This window comes from Amblyomma maculatum, chromosome 10 (genome assembly GCF_055883805.1).
Source record: "Amblyomma maculatum isolate TAMU_Amacu chromosome 10, ASM5588380v1, whole genome shotgun sequence".
In the NCBI taxonomy this organism is placed as follows: domain Eukaryota; kingdom Metazoa; phylum Arthropoda; class Arachnida; order Ixodida; family Ixodidae; genus Amblyomma; species Amblyomma maculatum.
In genome coordinates, this window is record NC_139353.1 from 37,408,881 (window position 1) to 37,429,714 (window position 20,834).

The window sequence follows — 20,834 nt, forward strand, 5'->3', positions numbered from 1 at the left end:
CATCGCTATTAGCTTATTCGATGGCCTATCGCTGATAAATATACGCTGACTAACAGATGTTTCAAAGGTGCATCACTTCATGTAGTTTGCCATAATAAAAGGCAGCTACTCACATATTTATAGTTTTGGTTAACAGTATTGCGTGGTGCAATTGTTACAGCATTAAAGGAGTACAATTCAAGAGGGCTTTTCAGTTTTCCTCGAAGGTGAATCTTGAAATCTGTTTCTGACCAATCTATCAATATCTTCTCGTTCATGACACTTCAGATGATGCCAGATCTCGAAGAAGACGTCAACGTTTTACTATGTTTGCTGGAGCAGCACGCCAACACAAGCAAAGAAGTGAACATGTTGCGCATATACGAGCCCTTGGCCATGGATTTCATCGGCAGACGTTGCTTTGGTAGTAGCGAGCGGTTTCAAGTCAACGCTGACCATCCGCTGATCGGCATCATCAAGCACACTGCGCGCAACACGATGACCGGCGCCATTCACATGTTGGGGCGTGAGTGAACATGACGCGCGGCTACATGTGCCTTCCTTTTTAATCATGGCAGTATATTTTGCGATGATTCATTTGGCGCTACTTTTATTTTTGACCATTTCGGCAGTTAGTTGCTCACTGTTACGTAGGGCGATCACAATAGCATCCCCCTGGTCGTGTTGAAGAGCGAGAAACTAACTTCTTTATACGCGATTGCGGCAATGGCATGTCGATGGATCGATCTGCTGTGACACCGGTGAATGACCGTTTATGTAGTCTTTGGAGAGAATCATTTGGATGGCTGTAAGATGCATTAATAGAATTAATGCAATGTGTGTAAACACGAACTGTGGCTGTATACAACAGATTGGCATTACATGGTCGCTGTATCTTGGCTGGAGTTGTTATTCTGAGCAGTGTGGGCAACGACGACCCCGGGACGAGGCTGGCCATGCCTTAGAGTGACATTTAGTCTTCACCTTAAGGTTATTTCGTCACAATCTATGCACTAGCGTAATGCAACATAAAATATATATTAGAAAGCAAACTATGACCGGCCTAATGCCCACAGCACAAGCAGTGGCGCGTTTGATTTTAAACCCGCACATAGTTTGAACGTGACGTTACAACGCATTAAGCTCCGCAAACCACTTACCCCTTAAGATAGCTCACTAGTTTATAGCAACTTCCTGTAATAATTATGTAATATCTGTGTCCAAGAGGCGGAATTCACTACAGAACTGGCATTTATGTGCAGTTGTTAATAGTTCATTTTCCTTTTAAAAAGGTGCAAAACAGCACAGGCCGACAATACGTAGACGTGTTTCCGAATTGTTACCATACACCATTATCGTTTTATTCTTCATTTTGCTCTAGCCAGAAAATCTGATTTGCTATTTGTGGCCAGGCTGGCGCATTTTTGTTGACCTGAGTACGCGGTGCTATACAACGTAATTCAGCAGATTCTTCAAGCATTGAAAATCTCACACACGATCAATGCGAATCAGGATACATATATCCGCGTAAATATACCGTTTTTACGCTACGGCTTGTTACATAACTATATTAGTATCTGTTTATTAAAATTACGGAGTGATTATTTCTTGTTCCCTAATCAATTATTCCGGTTCATTGTTGAGTGCACCCCCACTAGTCGGTGCCCGGCCATGCCACTTAGCAAAAATCGCATCCGAGAAGCACCCTCCTCATCCCTGAGGCAGCGAGATTCGGCATGTCTGAGACAGCGTCACCACTGCATAGCTTTTTTTTTTTTTTTTCAACATGCGGGAATAATGCTGAAGATCTCAAGTGTGAAATGATTGGTTGATCGACTCTTACAGTAAAGTCAATTTGTTTGGAATGAAAACGACCTGGCTTGGTATAGCTAGTTTTCACTATTGAAAGACGTGCTATAATTGTAACCGCATTGTTAAAGTTAACTAAGTGAGATCATTTTATTCGAAAAAAGATTCAGCTTGAATTTATTAAGTATTTAAATCACAGCTCACAAATCACAAACTTTAATCAATTTTGAACGCCTTGAACGGTTAAGAGCTCAGCGAGGTTGGATCTCGTACGTCTCCTCGCCTTTCGAGTCGAGGCCGCTATTTTAATGGTTACAGAATAAGACTAGTGACTCTCATTCGCATTAAAATAATTAAGGGGGCTCTTCTGAACAAACCATTAAAACACTCAGGCAGTGAAGTCGCTTCGCCGTATCCAAGGTGTGACGACGTGTACCAAGTGATGCCATGCATAATAAATATTACCTATAATATAAAGATAGCATTTTACCTCAAACACTCTTCGAACCTTTAGCTAAGCAGAGATTACATTGAATGGCCACTCCGTGAAACCAGAAAATGATCCCCGCAGCCTGACATTGTAACCGTTACTCTTCCACTATTTTTCTTTCTCTATATTTTGCTCTTCCAGTACTAACGCTGTGCGTCGTCATCTTTCAACTTCCATCTATGCGTAAATCAGTTCGAACCAAATTCCCGCTGGCATTTGCACATGGAAGCCAAATTTTGAATGCATGCCTTCTAGAAACAAAAATGTGAATGCGCCAAGATACCTTGGTAACCCCATCAAACAATCATCTAGTGCTTCAAAAAACAGAGGGACATTCCCACCAACAACATAGGTCAACATTTATGTGCATTAACTCAGGTAATATATCTAAGGGTGTCGAACTGTAATGAAAAATGCGCATCATGATGTTTTTCATTGTTTCTCCCCAGAGACGACGTTTTAGTGAAACTTTCCAATTCCGTTTGCCGTTCTAGATCATCACTTGTGCTTCCATGTGCCTAGAATTCCAATACTAAATGATAATCTTTCATATATTATTACGGATTGTTCGATAGAAGTAGGCGGAAATATATTTTACAGGATATCACTAAGCTAACAGCTTAGACGAATTGTGTTATCAGGAAACGATAAAGTCTGAAATCTTCAACCTCAAAGTACAGAGGAGACGTGTAAGAGTATTAAAGCTTGTCAATAAGTTTAACTTAACCGACATCAGCAGGCAGATGCGGAAAAAATTGAGCATGTTTTAAAGAACGGAGATAATATGAAGCTGGCCCGCCGGAGACTATGCATAAGCAATTAATCAGATGAAATATTGGGGTAGACGAGGCAGGAAAAAAAAAGCAATTTATTTAAATCCAAATGAAGAAAAGGGAAGGATACCTTGGCCTATGCAGTTTAAATTGGCCGACAGCGCCGTGGAGGAATCAGTCGACCAGTCCTTTCCGCCGATATGGGCCATCGTTGTGGAAGGCGGCCTCCTTTTGCTCGAGAAAAGGCTTCGAATACAGGGAACATTAGAATTTCGTTTAAAAGTCTAAAAATCCCAAATAGGTTAGTGATTTAAGTGATTTGAGAGGCCCCTGAGGCTTATGCAACCCTGTATTATGTTGTGACGGTCAATTTGAAAACCGGAGAAGATGACGGCTGCACGGTCGGAGGCAACTGTATGTAAGATGCCGGCTCTCTCAACGTGTGATAGACTTGTAGTGCTATTTGATGCATTTACATATGAGTTCGAAATATGGAGGCTAGCCCTAGGGGTTCAGTGTAAACAAAGAACAAATAAAAAGCTGTGTGTAAAAAAAGTATGTAAAGTGCAACACTAAGTAAACAGAAGAAAGCAGAGTGGTTGAGTGAACGAAAAGGGGAAATGATATCCTAGCCGAATTTAATATAGAGAAATGACAACACAGGGCGTGCAATCGAAGGCAATGTTAGCAACAGCTGCTAAGAGTAACTCGGTTAGAGGAGAAAGGGAGCGCAGTAGATGGCTAGGTGGGTGGATGGTCGGAGGTAACATAGGACGGGGGTTCATTGGAGGACCGCGGGATCGGCTTTTATCCTCCAGTGGGTCTTGTCAGGCTGATCATGACGCCAGTATTCACATCTTATGCAACGCTGAGCTGTTTGTTCAAATGTTGAAGTTGACGTGGCAGAATGGAAGCTTTCCAATAGAGTCCAAATACACGAGGTGCGTTGAGAATTTTAGTGGGCTTTTCTCTTTCCACATATTAAGGAGTTTCTGGTTTTGTTGAAGATTTCTTATCTATTAATATGTTTATCAAAAAGATATATGGAAGGTTATTGATGCGGATGCTATCTAACTTTTTCTCCACGTCCCGGTCGAATAGTGGAAGACGAGATAGTCCTCCCTGATCTTTGGATCTCTTAAGCAAGACAGCAGCCCGAATATAAAACAATGTGGCGGACCTTACGTTTAAAGACCAAAATCTTAATAGGCTCATGAGCGTGAACAGAGTTTGTGCCTCCGAGGAGTGAATCACATCGTGATTGTCACACTGTCGTTCTATTACTCGTCATTCAATTGATAAAATATTTTGATTGATGAGTAATTGAATGTTTTTTAAGTTAAAAGTGTAAAAATCTGTGTGCAAAATTTTGTTGATGCGGAGTAGAAAGTATTTACTTAAAAGTCAAAAGTCAATTTGACGTCAAAATGCCTAGGACAAAGATGCATTGTGCAGACGCGACATAAAAATTAGCAAAATACATCAAATGTTTTCAAAAAGAGGTTAAAAAACGTTACAAAGCTTCAATGTCAGGCCTCGACATTGTTTGTCAACATCTAAAACAGTCGGTGAAGATTAAAAGAAGAAAAAAAGTAGTGAAAGGAAAATGGAAAAGTAAAAAGAGGAATATGTAGAAAGTGTAGAAAAAGAGAAAAGGGAGCAAAGAAAAGAAAAGAGAAAAGAAAGAAATGAGTGAAAAAGTGCCAATTGAGTGTAAAGAGTACCAGGAAAGGCTTTCGCCTTACCGCACTTGAGAGATGAAGTGCCTCCAACAATTTTTTCACCACAATACCGCTCTTAATAATAGCGCGTGAATACATTGGCCGCGTTCGCCACCGCAGAACAAAGCCTTATTTGTTAGCATTGCACTTGTGCACCATAAGCATTGCGAAGCATCCGAAACAGCATCCACTTTAGTTGTTCATACACAGCCAGCAATACTGCCTGCACGATTATTTCTTGTGCAACCTCCCCTTGACTGTCGTTTACATTCATCTTAATCGGTAGCGTAACAGGCTTATAGTTCTTCCTTTCTTTTTTTTTTTCAGAATGCATCACAAGTTTCGGGCCTCTGATGATGCCTCTCTGCTACCTAACGCTTTTACGTAGCCGCTTTCGATCTACAAGGCAACAGGTATTGAAGTTGATTGAAAAGAGGAAGAAGGACCCATTGGTAAGCAACGGCTTCTCTAAATTTTTAATCTGGTGACACTTAGAACCCTTGCGCCAGGTCGTAGTTCCTTACGAGTCATTTTTGTCCCTATATTCTGGAACTATATAAGTCACGAGGGAAGCTAAGCCGAGGTTCATTATATTCAAAACTGATTGCTAATGTCATACTCAAGGATACAGGCAGTTGTGAATGTTTTTAATCCAAGAATATTAAAAATCTTCACAATACACAATTATAGGCGCGAAGATTTTGATACATGTCACATGCTCTATAGAAATAAATATTTTTAATATGACTCTGTTTAGTCTTGATATTTGTAACCGGATTAAGAAATCACCCTGTCGATCACTAGGTCTTGTTGACAAGTCTGATATGTTTAACTTGCATCCTGGTACACTCCAGATACAAAGCGACCTGCTGTTCATCGTCGACTTAAGGGTGGCGAAGCCTGTCAAGCGGTCATTTCGAACTGCTTTTTTTTGGTCACCCGCGCTTTTTGTACGAGAAAAGCGGATTCATTCATCCATTTTACATGACCAAAAAGCGATATTCACACTCATATGTTATACAGGTAGTCTGGAACAGAGAACATTACGTGATATACTTGGCGCTCTGTAATCAAATATTTGAGGATCCGAAAGGGTATTTTTTCTTGCTGGCATTACACGTGGACAGATATTGAAAAATGAGCCATAGCTTTAGAATAAAGCAATCTCTTTCAGCAATCATTTCTCAGCTGATATGCAAAGCTTGGCATATTAGCCGCTCAGTCTTCGCCTTCCCGTAGCATTAAATCTTTGAGCAAGGCATTAAAATAACGCCATTCAAGGAAACCACACAAAAAGCGGCTGTGACGACTGCTCGCAACACGAGATTTTTAAGGCGCATTCAATGGCGCTCCGCAACACCAGCGCAATGATGGTTTCCTGAGACGTTATTTTGTTTTATTGTTCAACGTAGGAGTCACGTTTGCTGTTCTTTTTTTTTTTTTTTACGTAAATAGGGAATATTAGTTCCCCTGAATTTCTCTGGAGGAACAATCGCTTTGTTTACATCATTTGCATATTACGAGCACTGCACCGGTACAAGAACGAGCTAGACTGCAGGTTCGTTAAAGACACCCATGGCTCGGGGACTTTGCAGAATGGTTGGTGCTGAGGAATGCAGACCCATGAGAGGGTAATTCTGTCCCGGTCTGCTATCCTGCCTTTTTTTTTTTTTTTTTTTACGCAGTTGCGGAAGCCAGATTGTCTTCAAAACCTGACAGAGGCGAAATATGTCGAGCGTGTGACTTGTCCTGGAGGAAATAAGGAGAAGAACGGTGAGCCGACACTTCTGTTAGCCCGGGAATTCGCACCACCAGATTTACAGAATTTTGAACTTTTTTCTGCTTGATTTGGAGTGTCTGATATGAACACAAATGCAATTTATGAAGCATAGGCAGAAATTCAAGTCGCTTCCTCACACTAGGGCGTGCTCATGTGCGCTGGTTGTGTTGTGACGAATATATCAATGCTCTAATGCCTATTGCAGTGCATGTGAAGCTGGCTGACTTCTTTTTTCCACACTCAGCTTACACGCATTCGAATCGTGTCTCAAATTTTTGATGACGCTTGAAATAAATGAACCCGTGCGTTTTTACGCCTCATCTTCCATTCTCGCCCCGCCCCTGCAGGTTCTACATGTATGTAAAAGAAATGAGAAAGGGGTATTTACTGGTGCTGAGCCTCCCTAGAAGGCTGTCATAGTCATACGCTATTTCATTGTACTGTCTATTGCACAAAGGGAAAAAAATAGTCTAGCATCTGGTACCGGACAAGTCCTCACAGATAGTACGAAGGCACCGATCTCGATTAAATCCGTTATCGTCGCCGTCCTGAGAGAAAAAATAAGAAAATATGAAACGTAATTTCGAAGGCGACGTATTTTAAGAATATCGCCATACGAAGACGTGGGAGCTTTGCCTGTGGTAACTGAAGGGATGGATCACGACATATGAAAGCACATGCTACCAAAGTTGCTTAGAGCTGGCGACTGCTTTGAAGAAGTATGTCAAAAAGCACTTTTGTTTTTCCTTTCAAGGCAATTTTTAGAACGATACGGTAAACGGGAACCTCGAAGCTGGACATGCCCTCGGCACGCGCATGCGCTCCCTGTCTCTCCAAACGATGTTTCGCGTCTAGTGATAAAACACAGTGGCATTTATTATATTGCATATGGAATGCTAAGGTTTAATCGGGCATGTATATTGCCTCTGCTCTGTTCCTCCTTCTTCCACAGATATCCTCAAGTCCAGGTCTTTAACCGACGAGGAAGTGTTCACATGTGCTGGCACACTCTGTCTTGCTGGGTAAGACACGCGAGGAAGGAAGTGCGCTAAGAGAAACCTTTCCCCACTGTCATGTTTCTGTTTAGGCGGCACAAAGGCCCAATTGATATTCGTTTTTATAGGTTGTTTGCAGCGCATTGATGAAAATGCGATCGTTTTCACTGAAAATTGAGCTCAAAAAAAAAAAAAAACCTAAAAGAAAAACAATGCAGTAAATACGGATATCAACGCCACCAGCTGTCCTCAAAATGGAACCGGGATGGTGTTATTTTTTCTAATATCAAAGCATAGGGCAGATTGCCACGCATGAAGTTCGGCTTTCAGAGCCACCGCTTTTCATTGTAAGGAAGCTGCGAATATTGCAAGGTTGATAATAAGCACATGTGGATAGGACGTGGCTAAGCACCCGATATGAAGCATAATTTTTATGCAAATAACTTTCCTTCCTTGCCACCGCAGAAACATGCATACAAAATCAGTATAGCTTCTTTCTTTATATATATTCTGAGGCAACTTCTATATGATGTATTTATGAAAATATTAATAAGCATGGTCAAATCTTCCAATGCTTAGCAAAAGATTTTTATAAATATTTGTTTTGTGATCCCATCGAATAATTAGGACTGCCATGAAAAGCGGATGCGATGAGTTTTCTTTTTGCAATAAAAGGCAAAACATTAAAAACATGACCGAGAAGGTTGTAGGGATTTATTTGCTGTTAGAATATGGTTTTACAACGCTTAAAACTTTTACGTTCAATACACTCCTTCCGATAATTTGTCCAATATTCCGGCCGACGCCATGTTAAAGGAGTAATCACATAATCATGCATAAAGTAGTAGCATAATCAGCGAAATCTCGACGCCATGGCAAAATCATGAACTGGAAACGAGGACCTAAGAAAGTGCAAATTTTTAAGTTCAAATTTGTTGCTAATAATTGCATATTTCACGGCCAAGCGAACACCTACACTAGCATAAAAAGCGCACATGAGTTTTGTGAGACATATAATTGCATTCATTTGTCGCAAGATACGCTAAAAATTAATCGGCATCCATGACAGCTCAGGTATGCTGAAACATGACGAACCGTGCGATTGACCGACGTGCTGTAAGAATTCAAAATTAGTTTTTCAGAACTAAAACTAGCAATCTCAAGGTGTCCCGGCCCTGAAGGGAAAGCTCCAACCCCCTCTAAAAAATCAATGGCTGAACTGGTAATGTTTTTTGGCTTGCTACGATGATTAGTGGTTAGGTGGGATATTGCAAGTTGGGCAGCAGTTTATGGCCAATGGAAGAGTGGCAGCCTAGATTCAGTCATCAATTCGTCTTCCATGAGAGAAATTTTGATAGTTTTGTCTATAAGTGGCCAAGCTTCAGCTTGAGACATAAAGCAGTACCAACGGAGTGAGCGCGCAAGAGCGACTCGAGGTTTCACCAATCAGCGCTGTGTAAGCCTCCATGCCGACCTTATCGATCATTTTGCGGTGCCACTCGTTTGGATGTCGCAGTCCTTCTACTTACAGCATAATCATGCCACTGTGATGGGCCGTGCGATTGGCTTTAGCGCAAGATGTCACCATCACAGTTAAATGCTTTTATTGAAATTACCACTTTTATGAAAGAGAAAAATAGCACCACTGAATCCTTCTCCAAATTATATGGTAGGTCGACGTAAAAAGAAACGTTCATGCAATAGCACAGCGCAGACAAACGCCAGACAATATAGTTCATAGTTGTTCTAGCCATGGGTAATCTATGGGCATAACGACCTGTACAAAGTTAATTGTCATACAAGAGATAATATGCATACTGTCTCTGTGCTTTGTGGCACCATCTTAAGGAAGGATGTCGACGCAAATTCGTAATCCAGGAAACGCATTACTTTGAGAAAGAAATGAGTAGCATGCCGTAAAGCGTGATAAGTTTATCCCCGAGGTGACAACGTGATTCCCTTTCAAAACCAACCCGTCATTTTTGTGTTCTTATTTATTTCTCGTTTCCTAAACGAGCTACCGAAAAAAACTGAGCTTTGTTTAGCCGGGGACTTTGTACACATCGCGATTTTCTTTGCGTCGGTTGTTGCTGTTGTTGTTTGTTGTTGCTGTTTCACGCACTCCAGATAAATTAATATCGGCCCATGTATGTATAATATGTTAACTCATCGCAGCGTAAATGCTGCAATTTAACGAGCCTTTTCCTGTCGGTCTGCAAATGAGTTTATAATTTTCGAATTTCACTGTAAGAACGTATGCGATACTTATGCTTTCACCAAGCCCTAGAGAAGTAGAAAGACATAAATAACAGCTTATTGCGAACTTCAATCTATGGAAGTTTGTAGACAAACCTTTTAGGAAGAAAAAGAAAAACGTTTTACGACCGAATGCCGAATTAGTACACCCTATTCGAAAAGCTCCTCCTGACGCAGGTTTGAGACAATGACATCATCGCTGAGTTACCTCACGTTTACTCTCGCCCAGCACCCGGATGTGCAAGAAAAGGTGCGCCAAGAAATCAGAGAGGTAATACGTGATCAGGTAAGGAACCATTTAAGGGCATTAGTTTTTCTTCGTGCTCTTGTATGTATTGCAGCGAACTTACGCGAACAGACCATCGAAGAGGCGAGTGCATTCCGCAGGAAATGTCCCTAATATTGAACATGTGCCACTTCGCGACGGCATAGAGGCGATTGTGTTGAGAGTGAACTTGAGTTTACCGGCTTGGCAGGAGTTTTGAAGATGCAGTTGTTCGTTTATCAAATAATAAAAAGGCTTACTTGAGCCGACGTGATCATTATAATGTGTCATTCTAACGCAAGAGAACACGATAATATACATAAGATGTTCACGTTTTAAACGATGTTTCGATGAGCTCCATAGCATAAAAGGCGCATCAAAATATCTGCTGTTGTGTACAGTATAAAAACGATGAAAAAGGCGCCTACTTTTATTGGGACAGCCCTAAACTGGTTACGTGAAAAAACGCGGCGTTCGTCGGGTGTGACGTGATGTACTTTGGAAAGCTAGCAGGTGAGAAGAGGAAAGAGGCCTGGCGGAAACGAGGAGGGGATGACTTGGATTAATTAAAAAAATACAATTTGAATTGACCACTGAAACTTGACTGCTAATAATTTTAGACATGAAGTCTTCACGAGTATTGGAAAATTGGACATTGCACTAAAATAGAACTGAAATTGGAAACAGTGAATCTAAGGTTAGAGTATTAGTTTCAACCCAATTAGGACTTGTAACGTACGCAACGCCATAATTTATGGGAGAAAAATAAAAGTTGTCATCAGTTTTTCAAATTTAGTCCATCAGCATGTGTCCCTAAGAGCATTTGAGACCACATTCTAACTGATACCTCATCGCATCAACCACATTTATTGCCCGTAAATGTTGTTAAAACCTCGACAAACTGGCACCTACAAGCGAAGCAATGAAGTGACGGAGAGTGAACAGATTGGTATCAGAAAAGCAAAATTTCATCATAATACACAAGTGCTAGCTTTTGAGATTTCAAGTATTTTTGTCGTGTCGCCTTTTTTTTTTTTTTTGAGCCTCATTCCACGAGAAACGCAAACACAATCCTTTTTTATTTGTCGAGCCAGCACAGACTGATGCAGAACAACCTGATATGCTAATTTTTGCGACTAAGCATCATTCAGTTGCCCGGCATCGGCGCACTACCCAACTGTTTGCCACGCGACACAGCAGCGCTCTTTGCGCCGCGAGCAGCACCTTGCCCCAAGAGGGCGCGGGCGGATAAAACGGCAAGCCTAGTCTAAAGAGTGTTGAGCCGCGCCAGTCCAAAAGTGTTATCACTCTTAATGGTGGCGCTAACATCAAGGCACCCTAATAGGGGTAGGACCGTTGCGCTCCTAGCGGCAGTAAAGAGCGCATTATTGCTGGGGTGATGGAAGGAATGTAGATCGTAACTTGTGTTTCAGAAACACCGCTGATGCGAAGCTAACGCTCTCCTCCTCTTGGGCTGGGTAGGCTTCAGGGCTATCATTGAACGTTTTGTCTCACATTGTGAAGAGTAGAAACAAACCGCACAAACGACAGAACGGAGGCACAGATACAACCCTGGGCCGTACTGACAGTTGTCAGTACCGCCCTTAATGTTGTGTCCTGCCTCCATATTGTCGTTTCCGTGGTTTTAATTTTACGACGTCCCACCAACTGACCTACTGCCAATCTCTTTAAGCGTTGAGAAATACCGGGTGATCAATGAGCTATTTCTCATTTCAAAATGAAATATGGGTGTAGAAGCAAGCAACCTTTGTGCTACTGTCTATTCGGTAGGATATTATAGACCTTCTGCGATGCGTTGGTGGTGTCGTGTAAAAAGTTAATGAAAAGCGCCCTCTACACCGATACGCGTAGTACATCTCCCATTACCGCTTCTGAAAACATATTATATCTATGAAGCCCGTGCTGTCAGTTTTATTACGGTAGAAATTAGAATAACTTTAGTGTCCCGAAATGTTTGTGGCTTTTCAATTTGCGAAGAACGCCGCAAACTGGTGATAGCAAGCAAGTGATTTATACAATGTGCTGAAATAAAGGCCAGGTTCTGTTGCGCTGCCGGCGTCTGTCTGGGCGATTGCAGTACTAAGCAAAAGAAACGTAACACTGAACTACGATTAAGTGCATGGTGAGATAATGTCGCAACAGTTACAGGTGGTACAACGTTCAACGTTTTTACTGGAAATGTCGTGACCACGTCCATTCAGCTCCCGTAAATTTCATACTTACTGGTCCTGCGCTGACTTCTCCTTTCTGCATGTCACTGAACTGAGTAGTAAGGCGTGATGCTTGCGGAAGCGTATCGTAAATTTAGTAATAAAAAGTTAAAGCATTATCTGAATTTGTAGAAAGGTATCTATAGTGTAACAGGAACTTCTTCATTCATCGCTAGATGTACAGATTTCCAGAAACATCTCTGCCTTCCGTCTTCTGCTGAGTTGGCTTGGACATTCACCTTATTATGTCCAATGACCTCTTGCTCCTCCATTTATAAAGAAATGCGGACTTTAAAGCACGTACGCGGTCAGCATATTTAAAGCACGCCGAGAGCTGGAGCCCATGGCAAGATACTTTGCATTTCAGTCTGGTCGGAATGGTCCCGCGTGGGCTCTTTACTAATCCTGAATGTGGTCAAGAATATACGTATTGCTAATTTGGCTCATATAAAGTTTGTGTTCGCCATTGCATCAAAGATTGTGAGCTAACTATAGCTGGTTGGGTGCTCCCATAGATTTTAATGCCAGTCACCCACCGGTTGCTTTGCAGACTGCTGGGATCAATAACTTGATGATCAAATTCTCTCACGGCTTTCAATTCAAGAGGCTTAGGGAGCTGGTTTTACGAGGAATACTTTGAGCTGACCAAGTAAGGAGCATTGCGCAAAGGCTTGTCGCCTTGACATGTGCGCAATGATGTCCTCATCGAGCACACCATAGCCCTGTATCGGGCGGCTTAGAGGAAAAGAAGGAAAACCATAGAGCTGAATATAAAAATTAGCCTAAGCAGTGATAGAAGAGGCAGCGCATTTTCAGACCATGGGCTGGGCAGCAAATTTGACGTTACTTGCAAGAAATATTTCGCCGCAACTTCCAAGCCTTTGACATATGAAACTCTCATTGGAACTTACCAGAGGAAAAAGCAAAGTGCAAGTACGCGAAAAAGGTCGCAGTGTATTTCTCCAAGACATAAAAGAGAGAAAATGTGGAAATGTGCGATATACGTTAAGATGTTCAAAAGAAGCTATCGTTATCATTCTCCATTGTCTATTCATTGCTGTTTCTATTGTTAGCATGAACATTTTACGCCTGGTTACGTTTCGGATCAGACCCTATCTCGCTCTAAATATGAATGAAACAGGGAACATAAAATGCTGTGAAAGCTAAGGGTTGGACAATTGAACTTCTCACCGCCTTGTCGAGCAAACGCCCTTCGTTGCGTTTATGCCCATGTAGCTTATTTTGAGGTCATCAGCCTTTGGTTTTACATAATAACTGTTTCAACGTTTGCCCATAAGTGCGGCTAGGACGTGTATGCGTCTAAGGTAGACGGCCTAGAGTGATGTGTGCTTTTACGCGTGTATTACCTCTACTATTTCTACGCAGCAGTTAGCAGCGTGTTGTCTGCGCATAACGAGTGCGAAGTGTCGTGTTTTATAACATCTCAAAAACATTTCTACCATGTTCACTAGGATGTCGCTGGCTTCAACACGGCACACTAAATAATATAAAGGTTCTCGTTCAGGGCACGCTGGATTACAACACCGTAATGAAGAGGCTGAATTACCTGGAGCAAGTCATGAACGAGACCTTGCGCCTATATCCTCCGGGTCTCATGTGAGTGTTCAAAATACTTACTAGCATGCACGGAAACGCTGTGCGTTTATTTGTTGCCCTATTCCATTTTATTGGAAGGGTGACATGTGCTTTACTGTGCGAGAATGCGATATGTTGCGGGTGCTGCTGTGCCCCCTCGCTTCATGCGAGCTCCCCTGGAACAACAATGGGTGCTAGAGATGCTGAGCAATATTCAAGAACAGGTCATTTGAGAATACGCCGCCCCTATTTTTCGTTTACATTGAGGGTAGTTTCGCTCTAATGGCTCGTGGACATTACGAAGTTCTTTGCCTCTGTACAGACTACTGAAGGACTTCTGGCGCCTTTTCTTGTTCTTAAATGTTAAATAAACACTTGTGTTACAAGGCAGATTTGAAAAGAGCTCCCACACTGAAGACCCGTACAATGGGTTTGACAAAACCAATAAAGTGACAGCAGTAATCAAAGTAAAGGCCATTCTGCGCTCTGCTTTTAGACCTTTTAAGGAGCTAGCCAATGATCAGAAAATGCTTCACAGAAATGTTTAACCTGACGTCTCTCAACGACATCTGTCGTTGTTCTGAGCCCCGAGATTTGCTGTAGATACACTCCACGGCTGGCGTGAATCGCCGGGACCGGGCACACTTCAGACGTCGCTTCAGCGAATGCACCACTTAATGTTTGTTAACACCAACGCGTCGTCAATCCTTGCCTGCATATAAAATCATGTGACTCCTCTAGCGGCGAAAGGGCATGTTCTAAATGACGCTTTTTTTTCGATGCAAATTGCACACTATACACTTCATTATTTATGGTTTGCGGGATACTCCACTGTACATATTGAGCATTTGTCGTCACGGCAACAGAGGCGTTGTCAGCAAACTTCTATCGCTGCTGATCGTCAGCACGATAAAAGGAGACATACCCAACGAAGCTAGGTGAGAGCTTCTGTCTTAATGCGGAAAACTGTTACCTCGGACTGACACCCTTGGGAGCGGAGAGAAAACCACGTGCTGACTCGTTTGCGCAGCAAGCATTTGAGGGAGCCTGATTTTCTTTAAGAAGTTGTCCCTAAATGCATGATGCTTGAGCTTGAGGAGCCGACATCGAGGGACTGGATGAAATACACGTCTCAGTTTTTAAGCAATAACAACCTCATATAAAACTTATTCCGTATTTCCAAGATTGCGGGTTGTCATATAAAACCGGTTACCATTCCGACTACCCACTCGAGTAGTCCAGAACCATTTCTAGGGAGGAGCCGAACGATACCGCATATTCTAGTAGCACCGAAAGCCATTGAACTGCATTTGATTTTTTTCTCGATCGATAAAAAACACCTAGCGATCTGTACAGTTTGCAATTGCCTCACAGATGTTCTTTTTTTTTTTTCACTAGAATTTAGTGTCCTAGCATATGACCCCTGATAATACTACGCTTAACCCTTTCATCACGCCCGCCGGGGGGGGGGGGGGGGGGCGCAGTGGTTACGGCGCTCGAACACTGTTCCCAAGGGAGCGGGATCGAATCCCGGCCTCAGCGGTAGCTTTTCGATGGAGGCGACAAGCAAGGCGTCCGTGTGCTGTGCGTTGTCAGTGCACGTCAAAGAACCCCAGGTGGTCGAAATTTCCGGAGTCCTCCGCTACGGCGTCTCTCATAGCCTGAGTCGCTTCAGGGCGTTAAACTCCACACACCAACCAACCTTTCATCATGATGATGATAATCAATATCAAGATCAGTATCGGCCCAAACACATCCGCGTTGTAACTTCCTTTTGCATCAATCTCAAGCAATGTTTTTACGCGTAATCTGCCGTTACCATGGTCCAGTGGACTTCTGAGTGGCATGCCCTTATTTTGCCCTCCACTATCCCCTTTTATTCCTGGTTTTGTGGTTTGTTACTTTGCAAGGCTTGGAGACTAACCTAGAGGTTTTAGACATATTCTCAACCCACCGCAACGACCTATGGAAAGGAACGTGATTATTTAAATGCTAAAAAAAAATGACGACACTTAGTCTTAAGTACAGACGCGATCATACGCGGCTTTTCATTTGGAATGTTTGTAGCTTTTTCTTGTTTGAATGTTTAAATCCTAAGAATTATTATTACTATAAAAGGAGTTCACTTCCCAAAACACGTTAGTGTGATATGCATCACAACGCGCTCACTAGACGGCTTTATAACACGTTTGGTACAAACGACCCTTCCTGGCCTAAAGAAAAAATAATTAAAAAGGTGTGCTCAGGTCTCCTTGCATGCTGAAATGAGAAAGCATTGCGAGTTCCTGGCCTAGGTTTGTTATAAGCTCGTTCTGCCTTACATTGCTTTTATGACAAGTAGGACTTTATTTTACTTTTTAATCATTGTTTACCTCTATTACGTATTTTACTTTATTATAAGGAATATTTGTTCTCCACGTCCTCGAGCGTCCTTAAGTTAGAAAGGGAGAATGATGGTCAGGCTGTCAAGAAGTCGGCGTATAGAGTAGTAATTAGCACACTCGGTGAGAATATGGAAGGATGGTGACTCTAGTCCGGGCGTCGACAAGCTTTGGTTTCTTAATGACTGATTGCAAAATGGGGTCACGCTTTGTTCACACATCCCGTCCACAGCTCGTGGCGACGCCAGAGCGTCTTATGATGCAAGAAAGGCTTCCGTCTTAAAATAGGTTTGGTTTGGTTTGTGGGGTTTAACGTCCCAAAGCAACTCAGGCTATGAGAGACGCCGCCGTGGAGGACTCCGGAAATTTCGACCACCTGGGGTTCTTTAACGTGCACTGACATCGCACAGCACACGGGCGCCTTGCTTTTCGCCTCCATCGGAAAGCGGCCGCCGAGGCCGGGATTCTTATCCCGCGTCCTTGGGAACAGTAGTCGAGCGCCGTAACCACTGCACCACCCCGGCGAGGTCGTCTTAAAAAGCATTTCCAGGCCTATACGCTGCGGTCTAGCATGTCATATACCGGGTCTGGGTTCTAGGCCTAATAACAACAGATTTATTTCATTGGGCTGAGCATTCTGTCTGACAAGTTTATTGGTTACGGTTTTCAATTATGCGGTGCAGCAACGGCTTTTCTTTTTTGTGTTGTAGAATAGTAATAGAGCAGTAAGAAGGAATGAAATGGATTACGGGTGCTTTAGAGACTAAAGTAGTGAAAGGCGAAAGCCTGAGTGCCGCATTCTGCTCCGCAACTAATACTAATTAGTACTTTAAAAATTAGTATTTAATAGGTTAATTATGGATTACTTAACTAGTAAATAATTAGTAAATATTAGGTTAACTTTTTAGTAAATATATATACATACCTAATTATTTATTAGACATTTTTAATAATTCGTCATTTATTGGCCTATGGCCATATAAGGCACGCATTCGCGCATACTGTGGTGGTGCTCTGTGATTGGTAGAGATCTCAATGACGTCATCCCGCCTCAGCCAGTCAGAGCCGCCGCAAGAAGCGAGACACATTTTGTCCCCGACAGCATAAGCCATAAAGGCTTTCGCCTTAAAAATAGCGAATTATTGTCATGTCCTTGTCGAAGTCTAGAAGAAATGGGCATAGGCAGGACAAGTAATCGGATTGCGAAGTAACCGGTCATTGTTATGGGCAACGCACTAGAATCCAAGGCAAGAAACAAGTTGTAGGAGATAGCAGAAACTCTGGAGTGTGCGCAAGATCTGGAAGTTTACGAGGATAAATAAATACTTCATCTGGTCAAGGTCAAGAATACTCTGAGGTATATATCAAAGAGGATTTTTCAACAGTGGACGCCGTTAGACTGATGATCAAGATGAATGTGCACTGGATTCCAGAAAATGTACAGAGAACGCCCCTATAATAAATGAGCGCAGGAAAAAGCTATTTTAGGGCAATAAACGAAGCTCAGGGGTTGTCCGGAATTGAAATACAATCTATTTAAAAAGGCTATGACTGTCAGAAAAAGACCATAAACTGAGAGAAGAGTATACTGTATCAAAAGCCATTCCTTAAAGCCCTTTCATTCTAATAATGTAAAGTGTGCCGTATGCGACACCCAGTCATCATCATCATCATCATCAGCCTGACTATACCCACTGCAGGGTGAAGGCCTCTCCCATGTTTCTCCAATTAACCCGGTTCTGTGCTATCTGCATCCACGTGACCCTTGCGAACTTCTTAACCTCATCCGCCCCCCTAACTTTCTGCCGTCCCCTGCTACGCCTTCCTTCCCTTGGAATCCAGTTTGTTACCCTAAGCGACCTTCGGTTACCCTCTCTTCGCACTACATGTCCTGCCCATGCCCATTTCTTCGTTTTGATTTCCACTATAATGTCAGTAACGTTATTTCTCTGACCCAGTCTGCACGCTTCCTATCTCCTAATGTTATCCCTACCATTTTTCGTTCCATAGCCCTCTGAGTTGTCCTCAACTTAAGTAGAACCCTTTTTGTTAGCCTCCACGTTTCAGCTCCATAGGTACAGATACACCCAATACAGATGTCTAATTCAGAACCGTGTTTCTTAGGCGTCTTTAGAAAAGGTTGAAGCTAGGCTGTTGGCAAAGCAGAAATGACGCCTTCACTCCAGGCAACAAAAACGAGGCCCAATATTCCAATATTGGTACTGTGTTTACAATGAACTGGTATTATGTTAGGCCGTACATTTCCAACGTAGGACCAATATTGGGCTAATTGGTTGTGCTGCCTGGGATATACTTGGCATGAAGAGCATCACTTCCAGGAGTACATGTATCTAGCAGAGCGTTCTTCATATAACAAACGTCACAGCGTTTATTAAGGCTACGTTTAAACATAAGACAGTATAGGTCTTACTGCGCACACTAGTTAAGCGTTGGGCTGCTACAATCTAGTGAGAATAAAAATATAGGTGTTACTGTTTTCGACCACTCGAATACTTTTATTTGATTGAGTGGTGAACTGAAGCTCATCTTGTTAGAGCTATCAGTAAAAAACACTCAGGTTTGTTAATCACAAAAACTCATGCTTTTTTCATAAGTCTGAATGCTCTTTGGGGCTCTTTGAAGGTTTGTCACCAGGACGGCTGAACAAGATTTTGAGTACAAAGGAATAAAGTTCAAGGCAGGGACTTGCTTCTTGGTACCGCTCTACCAGATGCAGAGGGATTCACGCTTCTGGACTGACCCTCTGAACTTCAAACCGGACAGGTGAGGGGGTGACTTCTCCATAAAAGGTAGCGGATTTGCTCAGTTTCGGGATTCCGTTAGACACTCAGTGTTCTCAGTCTGGTGGCCGAGCAATGCCGCACATTAACCCTAGCCCTTTCGGCCCTGGTGGCGTCAACTGACACCGCACAAAATTTCCACTAGCGCATCAGTAACAGTCAAAAAACAGCTTATAATTACTTTGATGATTCCTTCAGGGCCTCTTTTTCTATAGGTGTTACTGTTGTCGGATTTGTTTGAAACTGTCGAGCTTGAGGAGGAAGAGTAGCTAGAGGGTGAGTCATTTCTAATGAAGGAACGGTATAGCAAATTGGTAAATTTATATCTCAATAGCCATGAATAATTTTGCACTGACATTTTTAAATGCTTTCCTTAATATTGTTTTAAGCTTGCATGCAGATTTTAAATGTGATTGAACATGTATAGCCCTTGCTAGACAATGTTTTGGACATGTGTGAATTTGACACCATCAGGGCTCAACGGTTGTCAGTGGGGGCCGTTGAGTGACAGCATTGATTCTTACTAGAAGGGCTTCCTTTGTTTTTTTTGCAGATATACCATTATTAATCAGGATGTTTTACAGCTGGCATCAATAATAAGTTGTAGTAATCAGACAAAATTGTAAAGCTGCTTTTTAAGAAACAAATAATTGAAATTTTTGCTATCACAGATAATGAATTTCGGAATCCAACCATGCACTGAAAATTGTAATATTGGTGAACAACAACAGGAGACAATAAAAGTGAGAAGAATTTCACCCTTGAATTTAAGAGTTTAGTGAGCATTTTTTGCGATTTTTGCTTGCTGTGGACACCATTAGTGAGCGTAGGAAACCCAGTGTGGCACGTAGGCAACAGCTAGTGCATCACCACAGGTGCAGAACTTGTGCTTGCCCTTTATGCTGGGAACAACACAGCTTGATTTGCTATTTTGCTTAACAACGCGAATACAAATATAACGCGAATACGCAAATACGCCTCAGTTGTTCAGCAGCCCCAGTCCCGGCCGCCGCAATTGCCAGCCGCCTCGCGAGCACGGCGGGCCAGGGACTTTTGGGCCCCGACCGACGAGCACCTGAGAAAGAAGGCCTCCCAAGCCTCTTCAGTGGGGTGGGATGGGATGAAAGTAAGGACTAGACTGGCCTGCCCACGCCATGTGGGATAAAGAGCAACGACCCTCTTCACAGCGTGGGCATTCGGGATTAATATTTGAGTCGTAGCCTGGGCCGCACACCAGAATCTGTTGGTCTGCAGCATTCGCACAAAGCTTTCGTCGGCCTTCGACATCCCCTTTGCTGTATGTGGATACCGCTATTGCTTAGCTTTGCAGTCGTTAATAATTCCTGGAAACCACAGCAGCGGTCGTCCTAGCTGGTCATCGGGAGATCGGAGGGTGGGTGCCTGAGAATAAGCGCGCAGGTAGCGGGGTTTGTTGCTTCGTTCCCTGGCAGTAGGTTGGGATTCCACGTCACGGACTGCATTGTAAAGCAAGCAGTGAGCCAGTGAGCTAATGTGCCCACCTCACCACGCATATATTTCACAGGCGAACGTCGAGTCGGTGATGACAGTTCGGCATTGGGGGTCAGAAACCACGCGGGCGATTTCAACTTCCTCGGCCTGATGACACTCTCGGCTCGGAAAGAGAGTACATTGACCTGTGAGTTGCTGCGCACTACCCCGCCGTGTAGTGGCCTGAACGGGTCTGGCCAGCCACATCGACGTAGTAGAGTTCTGGTTTGGAGCTACGCGCACGCACT

At 42.9% G+C, this 20,834-nt stretch overlaps 1 protein-coding gene across 1 annotated transcript in view; it reads left to right on the forward strand.

The window, feature by feature from the left end:
* LOC146176188 (cytochrome P450 3A14-like) overlaps positions 1-20,834 on the forward strand; it is a 41,523-nt gene that overhangs the window by 14,413 nt on the left and 6,276 nt on the right. Inside the window, exons 7-13 of the mRNA XM_084580930.1 lie at positions 268-505; positions 5,100-5,224; positions 6,458-6,545; positions 7,505-7,574; positions 9,981-10,089; positions 13,825-13,916; positions 18,920-19,060. Of these exons, the coding sequence (XP_084437056.1) occupies positions 268-505; positions 5,100-5,224; positions 6,458-6,545; positions 7,505-7,574; positions 9,981-10,089; positions 13,825-13,916; positions 18,920-19,060 (863 nt within the window). The remainder of the gene's footprint in view (positions 1-267; positions 506-5,099; positions 5,225-6,457; positions 6,546-7,504; positions 7,575-9,980; positions 10,090-13,824; positions 13,917-18,919; positions 19,061-20,834) is intronic.